General features: G+C 48.4%; 1 protein-coding gene across 3 annotated transcripts in view; it reads left to right on the top strand.

The window, feature by feature from the left end:
* The window catches only part of OPHN1 (oligophrenin 1), a 48,000-nt gene that overhangs the window by 27,628 nt on the left and 3,001 nt on the right, over positions 1–17,371 (top strand). The window contains exons 9-22 of one of the 3 annotated variants that reach the window (XM_072335392.1): positions 793–893; positions 2,037–2,128; positions 2,253–2,331; positions 3,497–3,530; positions 4,465–4,527; positions 4,665–4,739; positions 6,465–6,549; positions 6,858–6,916; positions 8,490–8,595; positions 10,275–10,434; positions 12,642–12,789; positions 14,190–14,465; positions 15,552–15,717; positions 16,949–16,999. In XM_072335392.1, coding sequence (XP_072191493.1) covers positions 793–893; positions 2,037–2,128; positions 2,253–2,331; positions 3,497–3,530; positions 4,465–4,527; positions 4,665–4,739; positions 6,465–6,549; positions 6,858–6,916; positions 8,490–8,595; positions 10,275–10,434; positions 12,642–12,789; positions 14,190–14,465; positions 15,552–15,717; positions 16,949–16,999 — 1,495 coding nt within the window. The remainder of the gene's footprint in view (positions 1–792; positions 894–2,036; positions 2,129–2,252; positions 2,332–3,496; positions 3,531–4,464; positions 4,528–4,664; positions 4,740–6,464; positions 6,550–6,857; positions 6,917–8,489; positions 8,596–10,274; positions 10,435–12,641; positions 12,790–14,189; positions 14,466–15,551; positions 15,718–16,948; positions 17,000–17,371) is intronic. The other 2 variants (XM_072335393.1, XM_072335395.1) reach the window with 2 other exon arrangements.

Genomic DNA, 17,371 nt, shown 5'->3' with positions numbered 1-17,371 from the left:
TGAGGGAGCTGGGATTGTTCAGCCTGGAGAAGAGGAGGCTCAGGGGATACCTTATTGCTCTCTATAGCATAGAAGGGAGATTGTAGTGAGCTGGGGGTCGTCCTCTTCTCTTGTGTAATCAGTGATAGAACTAGAGGGAATGGTTTCAAGCTGCGCCAGGGGAGATTCAGGCTGGACATTAGGAAATATTACTTCTCAGGGTGGTCAGGCACTGGAATACACTGCCCACAGGTGGTGGAGTTGCTGACCATGGGGGTGTTCAAGAAACGTTTGGATGTTGTGTTGAGGGATATGATTTAGCTGGGAAGTATTGGTGCTGGTTGGACTGGATGATCTTCTAGGTCTTTTCCAACCTTGATAATTCTGTGATTTTGTGATTCTGAGACACTAGAAGAGTGACCCTGTTTGAGTTTGTCTCCATAAGTCAGTCTGGGCATCAGACTTTCTGCATTGCATATATATGTAATGGCTCAGACAGACAGTGACTCTGAGTGCATGTGAGCAGAGCTAAAGCACTGTGCAGTGATGAAGGTTCACTGCTGGCAGCAAGAGTTGTGATTCTGTACTGAATTCAATCAAATTCAGTCTCTTACCGATACTCGTTGGTTGTGCAAGTGTGAACACTCAAGGGACAGAAGCCTGTATGCAGACCCGTGGCCTCTTGAGTCAACAAATAGATAAGTTATTCTGTGAGCAGCTAACTTTTGTATTACATATACAGATGTACTTATGTGTATATTTTTATGTCCTTGACCTGTATTGAAGGACTCCTGCTTCCCTGTGTTCCCACAGGGGCATTGGGCATCTCCTGGGTAAAGTATTACTGCCAGTATGAAAAAGAGGCAAAAACCTTAAGAATGACCCCCATGGACCAGAAGCCCGGTGCTAAGCAGGTGAGTGCTTTCCTGGCCCAGTGCCTGGCTTTTATCTTCAGTCAGGGTAGAGCAGAGCCCTCCAGACAGGGCTGGAGGCTGTGTGTGTCTGTATGACTTCTGTATGTCCTGTGCAGACAGGCTGTGAGCCTGCAGCCTGGCATGCACACAGCTGCCTGCAGTCGTTAGCTGAGTGCTTCTGAAAGCACTCTTTCTTTCCCTTTGCATATTTGCACTGTCACTGATTTGCAATTTTGATTTCTATTTACTGGTAAGGATACAGTTAGGAGAGGAGGAGAGGGCCCAAGTTGTTGTTCTGTGCAGTAGAGTTCAGCAACAGCTGAAGAACCCAATTCTTTCACACTCTACTTCATTTTTCACCAGCGAGGGATGTGTCTGGGAGTTCCCCACAGCTCCTGCAGTGCAGGGGAAGGGGCAGGGCACTTGGATGGGGCTCTGAGCACTCTGAGTACAACGCAGTCCACCCGCCTGCCTCTGCCATGGAGCAGCATCCCCTGGGAGCACCGAGTCATGTGTGCTCTTTGCAGTGTGTGAGCTCATGGGCTGTGTTCTTTGGCAGCCTTCTGTGCAGTGCAGCAATCAAATGAAATCTGGGTTTGGAAGCCTTTGGCAGAGGGCAAAGAAATGTCCAAACTAGGCACTGGAGGGATCTATTGTCATGTGTGCTGTAAGCCTGTTTGCTGTGGCCTCTTGCTACAGGTTGAGGGTTACCTTGTATTCCTCCCTTCCCAGCTTCTTGCAGTCTGGCAGTTCGCACCTCCAGGTCACGGCTGACTGCATCTTCAATTACCACAACAACAAAGAGTGCTCTTAAAAAACAAACAAAACCCAACAAGGGGATGTGTTCAGCACAGCCAACAGATGGACCTGGCCATGCACAAAGCAGGTGTGGTCCGGAGCAGGCTGTCCATTCTGCGGGGCTCTCCTGGCTCTGCTCATCCATGTGGGTCAGAGGCTGTGTGCACTGGCACTGATGGGGGTGGTAGTGCTTCCTGCATTCTGAGTTTCACATCCACCACAAAGTGCTGTCAGTACATGGCTGTGCCCAGGGCCTCACTGTGAAGCATTGGCTGAACTGCAGACTGAGGGTGCTGAGGAACCTCCTATGGTTCTCTTAAGCTTGGCTTCAACTTTCTTTTCCAGGGCACCTTGGACCTGACACTGAAATCCTGTGTAAGGAGAAAGACTGACTCAATAGACAAAAGGTTTTGTTTTGACATTGAAACTAATGAAAGGTGAGATGCTTCGTATTTAAGTGGGCTCTAGAAAGATCAGCTCTATGAAGCTGGAAGAATGCTGTTCATTAAAAACTGATCTTTGCTTCATGTTTTCCTTCTGCCCATGGGTAACTCCGCATAGGTCTGGGACCATCACTCTGCAGGCACTCTCCGAAGCCAACCGAAGGCTGTGGATGGAAGCCATGGATGGAAAGGAGCCGGTGAGTGTTCCAAGTTACACACCATGGATGTGCTGTCATGCAGTGTCCTCTGCTGGTGGGAGGAAGATGAATAAAAATTAGCAAGCTCAATTTTACAGGTCTCTCTTCAATTGCTGTTGCTTACCTGAAACATAGGCTATCAGTTCAGATACTACATACTTGTAATTGGATTTCCTTCTGTCTGATCTCAGCGCAGCTTGCAATAGGAATGCTGTTTTTGCCCCCTTTTAAGCTTTGGTATGATTTTGTAGTTAATTGCAATAGCCAGACTTCCTAAGAACTGTGACCTCAGTGTCTGAAACAAACAGCACTTCTAATAAAGCTCACTCCCAAATCTGCATGACAGCGTTTTTATTTATACTTGCTTTTAGCAGTGTTTGCAAAGGGTGGGAGCAGCCGCCCCGCAGACGCTCAGCAGCGTTCCTGTGGCTGCTGTTATTTCCTTCCTTTAATGTGAGCAAAGCACAAATTCCTGCATTTTACTGAACCTCCTGTGGTATGATGTGCAGTGTGGGAAAACACATTTGCTTGTGGTTTCCCCCTGGCTTTTGCGAGAGCCTTTCCCTAGGAGAGGGCTGGCAGAGGCTGCATGCCGCCCTGCTGCTGAGGCTAAGTGCTGGCTGCTGTGGCTGTGGGAACTGGGAGCACGGGAGGGTTGGTGTGCTCAGAGGGCAGCCATTCACTGAGCAGGTGTCTGATGCTCACTCATTTACACACGTTACTGGGTACAAAAGTGTTTTTATTTTCTATCAGGAATATAATCTACCCTTTCAAATAAATACAAAAGGCATTTTTGTTTGTGGTGTAGAAGGAATGTCTTGACATCTGGAATAACCTTATTATAAAGCACATACAAGCAGAAGACCCCTGTGTGCCAGACTGTCCATCCACCGTTTTCACAGGGCACTTGCAGGGCAAGTGGGAGTTCTCATTCCCTGCTCGGAAGATTTGAAATTGAAACAGGTGCTTCAGTGAGCTGTAGGAAGTCAGCAAACTCATTTATTCTGTAGATAATAGTATCTTGCTTAATTGTAAACTGACTTCCCTTGCGATGTAGTCTTGATCTTGGCGATGATGTAGGAGGGGCTGCATTTTCTTTTGAAATGATGTAGCAAATGGTATTGCATTATGTTTGTTTCTTTCTCCACCCCATTCCCTTTTTCAGATCTACCACAGTCCCATCACGAAACAGGAAGAGAGTGAGTTATTTCCATTTCTATTCCTCTGAAATATTGAAGCTGTCCTTAGGCCAGGCAGTGCCTTTCCCTGCAGATTTGCTCATCTTTGGTTTCTGCAGTGGGCAGTGTAATTCCCAGCATGTGTCATTTCTTTCTTTTTCTGATGGTGCCTGATACCAAGAGCAGGTAACAGTGAGCTTCCTCAGTAAAGATACCAACAGCAACATGAAGATTTTATATGCCAAAAGCCAGAGGGGTGCAGAGCTCCATGTGTACCCATAGGCCTGAGAACAGCAGCAGGAGAGATTGGTGAGGGGTACTGAGGACACCTTCCATGAGAGAGGCTATGGCAGGACCCAGGGTGAGACGCAGCTCTTTGGCTGCCCATGCTGCTGTCACCACAGTGTCCCTCCATTGATGCACAGTGCTTCATGGGCTGAGTGCAGGCAGGCCCTTGGGGCTTAGGGCCTGCTGTTATCAGCACTTGATTGGCTTACTTGCATTATCGTAGAGTTAGCACTATCAGTGACATAAGCCCTAAACCAAACATTACCTCAAAGTCAACATTTCAGCCAAAATTTAATTGGAAACCCAGGTAAAATGGGACAGATTTTTGAACCACAGGAGTTTGAATGCAGAGTTTTCAGCTAGAATTTCATATTCTAGAAAGCTGTCTTCCCAGCCAGCTGAGTCATACGAGTAAGAAGTTACAGTTCATCTATAAATGATCATTCTGCCTCTTTCGCAGTGCCTTAAGACAGGTGTTGATCAGCTGGAGCAGGGGGGGGTGCTGGATCTCAATAGAAATTCAGCAAAAACTGAGCAATTCCCCATCAAGATTTATTCCATAGAGGCACAGCCAGCCATGTGCTGAGGCTGTGGGGTGCACAGGCCTCCTGTGGAGACCACATGTGGGGCTCTGGCAGTTGAGACCTCTTCCTTTGTGTTTTAACAGTGGAGCTGAATGAGGTCGGCTTCAAGTTTGTGCGGAAGTGCATCAATGCTGTGGAGACAAAAGGTAAGGAGCCCATGGTAGTATCTGAGTGCAGGTTGGGTGCAGGCTGCCATGCAGTACACAGCTGTGAGTCTGGGTGCAGATTCCAGCAGATGGTGCTTTTGGACAGGCTCTGGCTAACAGTGCTCTGTTGTTCTCAGGGATTTCTACAGAGGGCGTCTACCGAACTGTTGGCAGCAATATTCAGGTGCAGAAATTGCTGAATGCCTTTTTTGGTAAGAATTGATTATTCCATGTGGTTGTCGTATTTTTGTATTGTTTGAGCAGGACAAAGAGAATGGGCTTTCACAATGGGATGAATCAGCAGCTACTTGCTCCTCCAGCACCTCTCCTGCTCTTTGGAGCTGTCTCTGCAGCCTGCTCTTTCCCTTCACACTGCATTGGCTGCAGGTGCTGGAAGCAGCAGGTGATGGCAGCAGTGACCACTGCACGGTGGGGATGTGCCTTCTCCCCTCCTCTTGCAGAAGCCTTGGCAGATGGGTAGTGTGAAGGCTGTTCTCCAAGTCACTGCTCTCCATTGTGGCAGGGACAGCCCTGGTGCTGCTGCACTGGGTGCCCACATACCTCACCACTGCTGTTGGGATGCACTGTCCGGGTAGGTCAGTGCAGGGACCTGCCATGCACTCTTGAGTGGCTGCAGGGAGGACAGTTATTTCCATGGATAAGTAAGCATATGTACTTCTGTAGCAAACTTACTGCGCCTTAAATCTTGCATTTCATCCAGGTGCATTAATTGCTGGGTGTTTGTCACACCTGGAATCAGTGGTGCCTGGAGCTCAGCAGGACTTCTCCAAGCTGGGCATTCCTGGGGTCTTCCCAGAGCTGTGGCCTCTGTCTGGTGCAGGTGGGCCTGACACCCTGTGCCCCATACACCATGTGCTGGGAGGGCTGCAGCACAGAGCAGGAAGTGTGCCTGTGTTCTATCTGCGTGCCTCAGGCACATGCCAGCTTTTGTCAGCTCCCCATGTGGACATCTGGTATTAATGTAGCATTCAAAGGCGGTTTTTGCATTTACTATTGTTGTTTATTAAAACTGCTTTGTGTTGACATGAAGCTGTACTCAGTTCCCATGGAGCCAGCTATTCGGTTACACTTTCCTGATGACTAATTACTTAGCCTCAGATTTTATTGCTCCTGGATTCTCACCCTGCCTGCACACAGCTCTGCATTTTTTCCTTCTGACCCCCAGCTGCGTGTGGCTTTTCATTTTAATATTCACCACTTGGGTTGACCACTTGCAACCCTGCTGTGTACAAACTCATGATGCAAAACCCAACAACACTGAGCAGAAATAGCTGTTGCAGAGCAACTTCTTCCTGAATTTGAGTGAGGAAGTAGATCTTCAGTCTCTAGTCCTATTCCTTTTTTATATAAATCACACAGTCTTTTTCCTTAGGCTAGCTGCCCCCCTCCACCCATGCCCTTCAGCTCACTGTATCACAAAGCAATGGGGTTGGTCAGTGCAGGTGGATGGAACGTGAGGGGTGTGTGCTCAGCTTTGCCTTCTCCCTCTGCCTCCTCCCCCCATGCAGTGAGGGGGAATGCTCCCAGAGCAGTTACTGGGGAGTCCTGGGGGTGAGGAGCTGGAGCAGACAGTTGGGTTATTTGGGTACAAATAGCCTGATCTTGGATCTGTGGGAATGCACTGTTTCTGCCAGCCTTGACTAGAAGAAAACAAACTGCAGGGAATGTGCCCTCACTAAGTGTTCTCCACCAGATGTTACCTGCTGCTTCCTTTGCCCCTGGTTAGCACTGATCTTTCCATCCTGAGTAACAGCCTCTCTGCCACTAGCACTGTTGTTCTCCTTTTCCACCTTTAGGAATATCCACCTGCTGCTCTAGCTTAGTTCACTTCATGTGGTGCCCCCCCCCCCCGAATTTGTTTTTTGTAACAGCTTCAAAATGGGTCTTATTTTAAAGCCATTTTGTTTTTCCTCTAGATCCAAAATGCCCAGGGGATGTGGACCTCCAAAGCAGTGAATGGGACATCAAGACCATTACCAGCTCACTGAAGTTTTATCTCAGGTAATGCTGCAGATCCCGCTGCTCTGGGCAGTCTGGGTGCAGAGAGAACTGCCAGGTCTGCGAATCTGGCCAAAGGAAAGGAGAAAGAAAGCATCAGAGGCATTGGGAAGGGGAATGAATCCTTTTTCCTTTTCTCTTTATGAAAAATATGCCTGTTGTGGCAACGCTATATCCTGCAGTGCACCTGGGGGAGGTGCCAGTGGGAACCAGCAGGCTGGTGGGTGAGCAGATTTGCCCCCAGTCCTTAGAGATCAGTCATGAGGTCACGCTGTCCTCCCAGAGCTCAGTTTTCTGTCTGGTTGTTGCAGGAACCTGTCGGAGCCTGTCATGACATACAAGCTGCACAAGGAGTTGGTCCTGGCTGCCAGTAAGTACAGCCCCCAGCCTGAGACCTCACCACAGCAGAGGCGGCTCCCTGTGCTGATCCCTGCAGGGCACAGAGTGCTCTGCAGGCATCCATGGCTCCTGCACCCCTGGGTATGTCCTGTTGTGCACTGGGGCTCTGTCTGCTCCCAGGAGGAGCCACACGAGTGTCTGCAGAGGGACCCAGGGCAAACACACCATGACATCAATTACATGGGGTCAGAGCGCTGCAGCATGCCTGCCTAGTATTACTGTGCTCAGAGCCACGACATGCTTCCTTTCTTTTCCTTGCCATTACAGTACATTTCTCTGTGACAGGGCTGCATCCTTTCAGAGAGTCTGGAAAGCCAGGACATGCCAACTTACCTGAGAGCAGATGATCACAAGTGCTCCAGAATTGTTTCTCAAAAGTATTGGGATATTTATTTTAAAAGCAGCGAGGGAATGTGATGTGTGCTGCCAAGCAGAGTTAGGTGATCCTCTTAGTTCCTGAAATTTGGCCCACGATGTTGAATTCAAAGCATCTACTGGTACAAGAAGTGTGTTTTCATTTTGCACCTCTTGGGACTGAGTTGCAGCCAATATTAACAGAGGTTAGCCAAGTAGCATAGGTAAGCCAACAGGACATAGCCTGTGCTAACCCAGCTAGTCCTCAGCGGTCCTGTGATTATGGCTGTTTCAAATAAACTATAGTATTCCGAGCTGGCTGCACCTCAGGCTGCTGAGAGCCAGCACAGTGTGGTGGGGAGCAGGGGGATACAGGGAGTTAGTCATGCTCTCAGCATGAAAGTGCTGGCATTTGGAAATTTGTGGCACACTCAGAAACATTTTGTATGAAGGCATCCTTTGCAGCCCCACGTCCCCTTGGAGTCAGTAGGATGCCAGCGGAGATCCCCGCCTCTCCTCACTTTGGACCCCTGGAAAATTACTAACACTTGTTCTTTCTTGTAAAGGAAAATTTTGCACCACCCACTGATTGTGCTCAAGTCCAAGATTTATTAGTTTCAGCACTGATTAAACCAGTGGTGGCAGAGTATGTACAAAATCATAATCCCTTCCTTTCCTCCCTCAGAACTTGCACCATTAAGCTTTCCAGCCACCAAGATCCCATGCTATTCTTTTCACATTGAGTATTTGATTGTTTCTTGATTATTTATGCTTCTGAAAGTGACCTCTTTGGGTCAAGGACTCCATTTTTTTCCACAGTTCATTTTCCCATGTTGTTGTGTTGCAGCTCTCCGGGCCAAGGAGATGCCCAACAAATGGGCCGTGGGGTTCCCCTGGTACAGTGCGAAGGGCAGGACCTGGCCATGCCCAGCCCATCCCATGCTCAGTGGAGAGCTGGCCCTGAGCTCCCTTTCAAGCTTCATTTCTCCCTCTTTCCATTTCACTTTGTTTCTCACAATGATTACCCTGTTACTATGTAATCTCATTTTCCTTCTGTTTCCCATCACTGCTTTTGGCCAGCCAGCTGTATGTTGCGTATGGAACGGCTCCCACAGATTTTGTTTGCGCTTACTTTTCTTTTATGTATTTACTTTATAAAGCACAAACTTTTCTGTGTTACTTCTCTCCAGAATCTGAGAACCTGGACTACAGGCTGGGAGCCATTCATGCCCTGGTCTATAAACTACCTGACAAGAACAGAGAGATGTTAGAACTCCTCATACGACACCTAGTCAAGTAAGCAGATGTTTTTCTCTAAAGCCAAACTAAGAGGAATAGTGGAATCAGCAGAGCAAGCCTTTTCTTGTGGCAGGTTTGTAAAACTGCATCCACCACTGTCCCCCTAAGAATTTACATTCTGACTGCACGAGTGGTGTGATGATCCCTGCTACCGTCTGCACTAAGTGGTGCTCCTCTTTCTGCTTGCTGCTTCCATGCCCTTTCTGACAAGCACAAAGTAAGGAGCAGTTCTAACATGGAAATACCGTCTGGGAGATGGGAGAGCTGTAAACGTGTTGCCTCTCAGTCCAGTTAACAAGAACATTAGGTCTGGGGTTCAGAACAGCCGTAAGACCTGTGCCTCGGGGCTGCATGTGAAGCTTGCTTTGGTTTTATCTGCAGCTCAATAGCCTGAGTACTTAAAGCAGCACGAAGACTTCAGCATACTGGTGAGCTGGCAGTGGGTGCTTGGTGGTGCTGGGCAGCACCGCTTCAGCTTGCTTCTGCCAGTGAATAACTGAAAGCATCACTTACTTGATGGTGATGGCACCGGCACCGTGCTGGGAAAATGGGAATTTTCCTGCGATGTCATCACACAGAATGGGGTGGCCTGGTGCAGGAACTCTGCCTTCTCCACCCCATGGGGGAGGGCTGTGCAGCAACTTGTGTGTGGGTCAAGAAAGAGCAGGGCTTGCAGAAGCAATGGCTGCTGAGTGAAAAGGTTTGCTTTGAGTCCTTGGAGAAGCCTCTTTCAAAGCCAGACTGCTGCAGAAATAAATAGCTCTGGAATTTCCACATCCTCCCACCCAATGCTGAGCTCTTGGTACTGTGCCCTCCATCAGGTGAGGAGTGCAGGTGGTACAACCCTGCTGCAGTCTGCTTCCAGCCCTTCACACTTGTTTGTGTGTTTTTGAAGCCTCTCTGTGCATGTGGCAGGATGAGATCGTCTGCCTTGCAGTCTGATGAAGCTAACACTTGAATGGTGATGATGAAGTTGATTCTTTAAAGTGCTTATGCTTAAATTCTGTTCCTTACCCCCTTTACGCTCACAGAAACCTCTCTAAGGAGAGCTACAGTGCAAAGAATTCATTAAATCTCAGTATCAGAGCCTTTCTCCATTGGCATTCAGAGCTCAGGATGGCTGCTTTTGAAAACACGGAGTGTCCATCTAGGTGGTTAATGCTTTGGTCAGTGACTGGTGTGCTTCACAGGCTCGTGTGTTCCTCCCAGACTGAATAGAGTTCTGTTCTTTGCAAACTGTGCCTCTTTCAGAAGGAAGATGCTGTGGAAGTTTATGAAATCCTCCGATGTCCTCCCTGTGTTCAGAGAGAGAAAAAAATAAAGCCAACAGTCAGTTTGGGATAAATAGGATATTCCAAATGAAATGATTCCTTTCGTGTCTGTGTTGCACAGCTGGCTTTTGTGTGCAGAATTAGGAATCAGACGTTGAAAAAGATGGAATAGAGCTGCTGTCAGCATGTTGCTCTCTTACAGTGCTCCTGTCTGAAGATGGTACATATCACAGCTATGGACACATTGGGTCTCTGCCAGGGGTGGGAAACAAATTCTGATGAAACAAAATGAGGAGGAATGAACCACTGATTCTTGTTGCATCATCTGAATTTCTTAGAATAAAGATCTATTTAGAAAAACGTTAAGCAATTACAGATGATTCCTTCTCTCTCACTTCTCCACAGTGTGTGTGAGCACAGCAGAGAGAACCTGATGTCACCATCCAACATGGGGGTGATATTCGGACCGACACTCATGCGAGCGCAGGAGGACACTGTGGCAGCAATGATGAACATCAAATTCCAGAACATCGTGGTTGAGATTCTCATCGAGCACTTTGGGAAGGTACAGGGCAGTGCCACCACTCCCCACCTTCATGCCTGATGTTGCTGTGGCAACGACTTGGAGTTTGGCTTCGTCTTTTGTGGTTCCCTTAAGGGGTGGCATTTTTCCTTTAAAATATGCTGTTCTGAAATGCTTCATAGGGAAACAAGCAGCAGAGCAGACATTCCTCACTATTCCCTGTATTTCTGAAGGAAATCTCTGAGTCTGCTGGGTTTTTTGCTTTTCTTTTTAAATAAGATAAGCATCTGTATTGAAAGTACTGTTCTCCACCTGGAGGTGACAGGACACACTGCTTTCTTGTGCTGAGCCCAGGAGACAGAGTACAGCATAACAGTCAGGGGCAGGCATGATGCAAGACATGGCACTGCCTGCCATTACAACAGGAAAAATACCTGCAACAGGAAAAGCAACCAAGTATGGAAAGGTTGATGAAAATGATTCCACTGTGCAGACACGGGTGTGGGGTTGGGGATGAACCTGCTGCTGGGGCTGAGCTGTTAGAGGAAGGTTCAGCACCCAGCCCATATCCACTGTGCTGAGGGCAATGCTCCAGGTTCCTAAGTGTGAATTTGGTCTTTCATAGTACATTAAATTATAGTGTTGGAAGAATTCCTTGTGACTTGAAGGAAAGGGTGATGGCATCCATGAGTGAGGGGGTTGCTGTCTGCCCAGTGATGGCAGTGGATGGCAGGAGGGGAATGTCCTGCTGGGGAATGGAAGAGGAGGTCAGAGCTGAAGGAGCAGGGCTGTGCAAATGGAGTCAGAGACCAGAGGGAGACCAAATGGATGGTGCGGATCCATTGTGGTGCCAAGGTTTGAAGCCAGAAAAGTGGATGAAAGAGCTCAGAGGGACTTAGGAGTGTCCACACACAAAGTTCACAAAAGTCACATGCTGCTTTCCTTGTGGGTTACTACAAATGTTTTTAAGTTCTCACAGCAAAGGCTCTGTGTGCTGGGATGCTTGCAGTGCTCGCTCTGAGCTCAGCCTGTTGTCACTCTCGTGCCACCTCTGCTCAGACTGAGTCAACACATGGTTCACGCTGCTGCCTCCAAGAGATGTAATTCAATCTTTAATTAAGCCAGATATCTCTCTGCTTGCTTTTCATTTCTTCAGCAATAAGGTGAAGTTATAACAGTTATTAGATGGAGTGTGTAAGTTCATCGTTGGAGCTGAAAGCGTCTTCAGCTCACACATATGCAAACACTTCAAATGAGCCTGGAGAAAGAGAGATATTACTTAGACGATGCAGTATGAAGACTGAGGACAAAGTAACTACTCATGAAGTCTTTGGGGATAATTACTCTTTCTGCAGTTTATATATTAGTGCCGCAGCTAAATTAAATCAGTCGATCCCTCTGGAAATGCCTCTTCACTGTACAAACTTTCTAAATGCAAGGATCTGTCAATATCTTTGTATCTTCCAGTTGTTTAACTTGGGTTTTTATTTGAAAGGCAGAATCAAAGGAAAAGCTGCACTCGCATCTTAAAAAGAGCAGTGTGGTGGGGTTTGAGAGTAGCTTCCCAATGGTGAAAAGCATCTCGTGAAAGCAGAGGTCTCTGGTACTTCTGTAGGCACCAGGGAGCAGCAGGCGGTGCCATCCCCACTGTGGGACACACTGCACAGACCTGGGAAGGGGGCAGGTTAGAGAGCTTAGGGACTTGTGGTTTTCTGGTGTAAATTAACAGCCTCTAAATTAACCCCAACCAAATAGGTGTCATATGAGCAGTGAGAAAAGGAGATAGAATGGCTGAGGAGCATTGTTTTTGTGCCAGTATTTCATTTGAGGTAATTTGAGGGTGCCACACACTTCATTGGCCAAGAGCCAAAGTGGTATTACTGTTAAATCTCAAACAATGCAGCAGCTTCTTTGGGTGTTTGATGCAGATTGTATCGCCTGGTTAGCGTGGAGAACTTGACACTTCTCAGAACATATCAGATTCAAAGCTGACTTAATCTGCCCTGAGATAATTTACTGCTGCACGTTTTCTCTGTATTGTGATCTTGTTGTGTTAATTAGCTCAGAACTGCTGCGGTGTGTAGCCTGTTGCAGGAAGGCAGCAGCTGTGCAGGGCTGTAGCACCCAACCCATGGGTGTTAGCACCCATGTAGCACCCAAGCATGGGGCTGCCACAGCACCTTCTTCCAAGCCCTAGGAACACCTTGTGGTCTGGTGAGCACCATCTGAAGATGTGTCTGTCCTTACAGATCTACTCAGGCCCCCCAGAAGACAACGCTGCCCCCCCAGTACCTCCCCCCAGGGTGGCTGCCCGGAGGCACAAACCCATCACCATTTCCAAGCGCCCTCTGCGGGAACGACCTGTCTTCTTTGGGGCTTCTGTGGAAGAAAGTGGAGGTCAGTTCTGCTCAATCTCCTCACTCCTGTTTCTTTTAACTCCTTTCTGGGAGCAATGTAGATAGAATCATAGAATCATAGAATTACTCAGGTTGGAAAAGACCTTGAAGATCATCAAGTCCAACTGCAGCCTAACCAGTAGCCTATCTCTTAAAAAAAAAACAAAAAAAAACAAACAAAACAAAACAAACAAACAAACAAAAAAAACCAAAACACAACACCACAACAACAAACCTCTGCTAAATCATATCCCTGAGTACCACATCCAAATGGCTCTTAAACACATCCAGGGATGGCGATTCAACCACCTCCCTGGGGAGCCCATTCCAGTACCTAACCACCCTTTCTGTAAAGAAGTTCTTTCTAATATCCAACCTAAACTTGCCCTGGCGCAACTTGAGGCCATTTCCCCTCATCCTGTCACATGTCACTAGTGAGAAGAGACCTGCCCCACTCTCACTGTAAGAACCTTTCAGGTACTGGAAGACGACAATAAGGTCTCCCCTCAGCCTCCTCTTCCTCAGACTAAACAACCCCAGCTTCCTTAGCCTCTCCTCATAGGGCTGATTCTCCAAGCCCTTAACAAGCCTCGTTGCCCTTCTCTGGACCTGCTCCAGTACCTCCATGTCCTTCTTGTGCTGAGGTGCCCAAAACTGGACACAGTACTCGAGGTGAGGCCTCACCAATGCTGAGTACAGGGGCAGGATGACTTCCTTAGTCCTGCTCACCACACCATTCTTGATACAAGCCAGGATGCCATTGGCCCTCTTGGCCACCTGGGCACACTGCTGGCTTATATTCAGCCGACTGTCCATCAGCACACCAAGGTCCCTTTCCGTCTGGGAGCTTTCCAGCCACACCTCCCCAAGCCTGTAGGGTTGCCTGGGGTTGTTGTGACCAAAATGCAGGACCCGACACTTGGCCCTGTTGAAACTCATTCCGTTAATCTTGGCCCATCAATCAAGTCTATCCAGGTCCCTCTGTAGTGCCCTTCTCCCCTCAGGCAGATCAACACTCCCTCCCAGCTTAGTGTTGTCTGCGAACTTACTGAGGGTGCACTCAATCCCCTCATCCAAATCATCAATGAAGATGTTAAACAGAAGCGGCCCAAGCACCGAGCCCTGGGGGGTGCCACTTGTGACCGGCCGCCAACTGGATTCCACTCCACTGACCACAGATAATAACAGAACTGCCTTTACAGAGGCTGCAGCATGGCAGACAGTGAGTTCTACTGTTCGGTGAGAAAGGAAAGTAAGAACTGTTATCAAAGGTTGCATTGCCTCACAGTTCAAACTGTCACTGGTAGAACAGCTCTCTGTTGCTGCCTGGCTGTATGTCCACACTCAATCCTAACCCATCTGTCTGTCTCTAACCTGTCTGTCTGTCCCTCGGCTCCACAGCAGACCAGCTCAGCCAGACCCCCAATGGCAGCATCACCACAGAAACCCCCAGACCACTGCTCCGCAGCCGTCTGCCTGCACCCCGGCTTGGGGGAGAGGAGCTGGGACGGCCTCCTGCCGAGCTGGAAGTGGGCAAGCTGGTGGCCAGGCTGCAGGACGGAGGTGTGAAGCTGTCCGGCAAGGCTGCCAATGGTGTGGTGAGCAGCCCTGCCCTGCAGACCTCTACACTCCATGCCAGGAGACCTGCACCCCGGCCAGGTGGCTGCAGCAGAGATGGTGAGCAGCAAACCTGCATCACGGACTCAGCAGGGCAGAGCAGGGCCTCTATATGGTTTATAAGCTTTATGTGTTTGCATGATAGGTATAAATAGTGAGTTTGGGGTCAAATTTGGGCTGTTGCTATCCATCTCCTGAAGGAAGGTGCTGGTGTGTCTGTGTGGTTGTCGTTGTCCACTGCAGTGCCAGCACACAGCTCACAGTGAGGCACACAGTGCTCTAACTGTGTGTCTTTGGAGCTGAGCTGGGTGAGATCCTCAAGATGATGGTTGTAAACAAGAAATACTGCTAGTTCTGCCATTGCCAGGCTTAGTTGTGTGCTCTCCAGTGCTTTTTCGATGTTGTCATCCTCCAGCAGCTTCACAACTCTGTATTTAGAAAATAAAAGTGGGGCTGCATGCTTGTCAAATGACTCCCACGTACAATAAAGAGCAAGAATAAAAGGCCTGGCTGGGTAGCACAAACATAAAGTTCATCTGACTAACACTACTGGCTTAATTTAAATTTGTTGCATAAGTGGTAGATGGAAATCTGCCTCTGGAAGAGTAAGATAGCTTTTGATATTGGCTCGTACATCAACTCCATTTAGTGCTTACAGATTTGATGATTTCCCATTATCACACCTAGCGGGGTGACAGCATGATCTGGAAACACAGCGCAACAAAATGGGCTGCTGGTCCTGAGACAAATAAATAGGGGAACACTGAATTAGCAGTAAAGTTATATTGCACTATACTGAGACTTTAAAATCAGTGCTGGAACATTGTATCACACTTCAGTGTGGACAGCTTGGGGGTAATTCTGATAAAACTGGAGAAGCCAGCAGGAAGGGTTAGAAAATAGGCCTTTTGTCAAGATCTTCCTGTTATACAGCTCAGCAAAGAGGAAGTTCAGGATCAGCGTTTACAAATGCAGGTGTGAAAGAGATGTGGCTAAAAACTTGTCCTACTGAGAAAGTCCTAAGGGTCCTGGAAGGTGAAAGGCTTAACATGAGCCAGCAGCGTGCTGCTGCCCAGTAATGCATCTTCACAAACACCTCATCCTCTGCCAAAGCTTCACATGCAGTGTCTGTGATCTGCCTTGCAGGCGAGTACAACGGTATCCCCAAGCCACGGCCCCATGGCGATAAACCCGTGATAACACGTCCCCCCATGAGACCTCCAGACCCACCGTGCAGGACGCCCATCCCACAGAAGCTGGAGCAGAGGCCAGATCTGATAGCAGGGACAGCAGAAGAAATGCCTTCCTCAGTGTAAGCCAGGGTCTGGGCAGGCAGCACCATGTGGGGACAGAGCTCAGCTGTCGGCCCCAGGGGTGGGAAGAGCACAGGGGGACATGGGGCCACTTGGCAGCAGGAGCTGCTGCCTTCTACCAGGAGTGCTGGAAGAGAAGAAGGAAAAACAACACGCTAGTTTCCAGCACTGTTGGTGTAGGATGGCTGGAGCTCATGCACGTCCCATTCAATGGGCAAGGGTCTGAGTCACTTTGGAAAAGCTGTGTGAGAGCCGGGTCAGGCTCTGCCCTTAGGGCACAGCTGGGGAGGAGTGTGGCCATAGCAAAAAGCAAACACACTGCAGAAAAAACAAAGCTCTGAGCCTTGTCAGGTGTAGCTCTGGGGCTGACTTTCCATCATCTTCTCAGTTATTTCTCCATGCAGCTTGATCTCCATTCCCTGCATGCTCTCAAAAAGAGTCTCAAATGAGATGTTTTCCAAGAAAGGAGAGATCCTGCTTGGATCTCCGTTAGGGAATTGGATGCAGTTCAGCTTCATTATCAGATTTCTTCAAGTTTTTAAAGAGACAGAAACGCTGCTTTCCCTCACTGAGATGTGCTTCTCCTTCTCCTGTTATCCCATGGATTCTCAGGCCGTCCTCCCTCTATGCTCACCTGATGCTCTGCCAACAGACTTAAGCTCCAGGATTTGAGGTAGCCACCTACACAGTGCCTGTGGTGATAGGAGATGGCAAAAGCATTTGTCATCCTGAAAGTCTGCCTTGCTGCAGCCCCTGCATTCTGCTTGAGAGCCCCTTGTTTGGCTGTGTGATGTCCTCTATCTTCACTCCTTACCCAGAAAGGTGCTGGCAGTTTTAGCTCCATGCTTGAAGGGCAGGAATGGGCTTTGCCTTTTCTTCTCCTCCCCACTTATAATTTTTCCTTTCATGAGGGCAGTTGGAAACTTAATATGAAGCACATAATGAGTGGAGAGGCTGTAAAAAGTGACAAGTGCACATTTACACCAGCACATAAATTTTTGAACAAGAGCATTTAAATAAACCGTAATTAAAAGTGATGAAGGGCTGCCTGATCAGAGCAGCGTGCAGGAAACATGAAGTGCATCCAAGAGGAACACAGAAAGGCATCACTAAGAAGTGTTTGTCTTCAGTGTCTGCTAATGCTCCTGCTCCTTTCCGTGGCACAAATGCTGATTAGTGAATGGCCTTATTGGATAATTGGAGTGACCTCTTCTCGTGTTCTGTTTGCAGAGTGGCCTCCAGGACCAAGTTCTTTGAGACAGCATCCCGAAGAACCAGCAGGTAAGCCTGCATCCACAGGGCTGCTGTGCTGCAGCAGTGATCCCACCTGTGAGCACAGAGCCATCCCCTGGGGGCACAGCACACTCAGCAGAAGTTGTTCTCAGCTGAAACACCAACCTACACAAACAACCCAGAGTGCAAATCCACTCCAAGCAGAGGCTGCATGAAAAATTAAATCATAAACCCACTAAGTAGTAAACATGTAATTGTGCATGGATTTAAATTAGCGTTTTCCATATTGTTCTTACATCTCAGCCTTTGTGGTGGGCAGAGTGGGGCAGATCATGAGAGAGATGAGAAGGGCTGGGAGATGGCAGCAGGAGGCAGCAGTGGGACCCGCATGTAATGTCTGTGCAGGATGTAGATCCACAT

Source organism: Excalfactoria chinensis, chromosome 4 (genome assembly GCF_039878825.1).
Source record: "Excalfactoria chinensis isolate bCotChi1 chromosome 4, bCotChi1.hap2, whole genome shotgun sequence".
NCBI classification, from domain to species: domain Eukaryota; kingdom Metazoa; phylum Chordata; class Aves; order Galliformes; family Phasianidae; genus Excalfactoria; species Excalfactoria chinensis.
The sequence above is the reverse complement of the archived record's forward strand: the minus strand, read 5'-3'. Positions and strand labels throughout refer to the sequence as shown.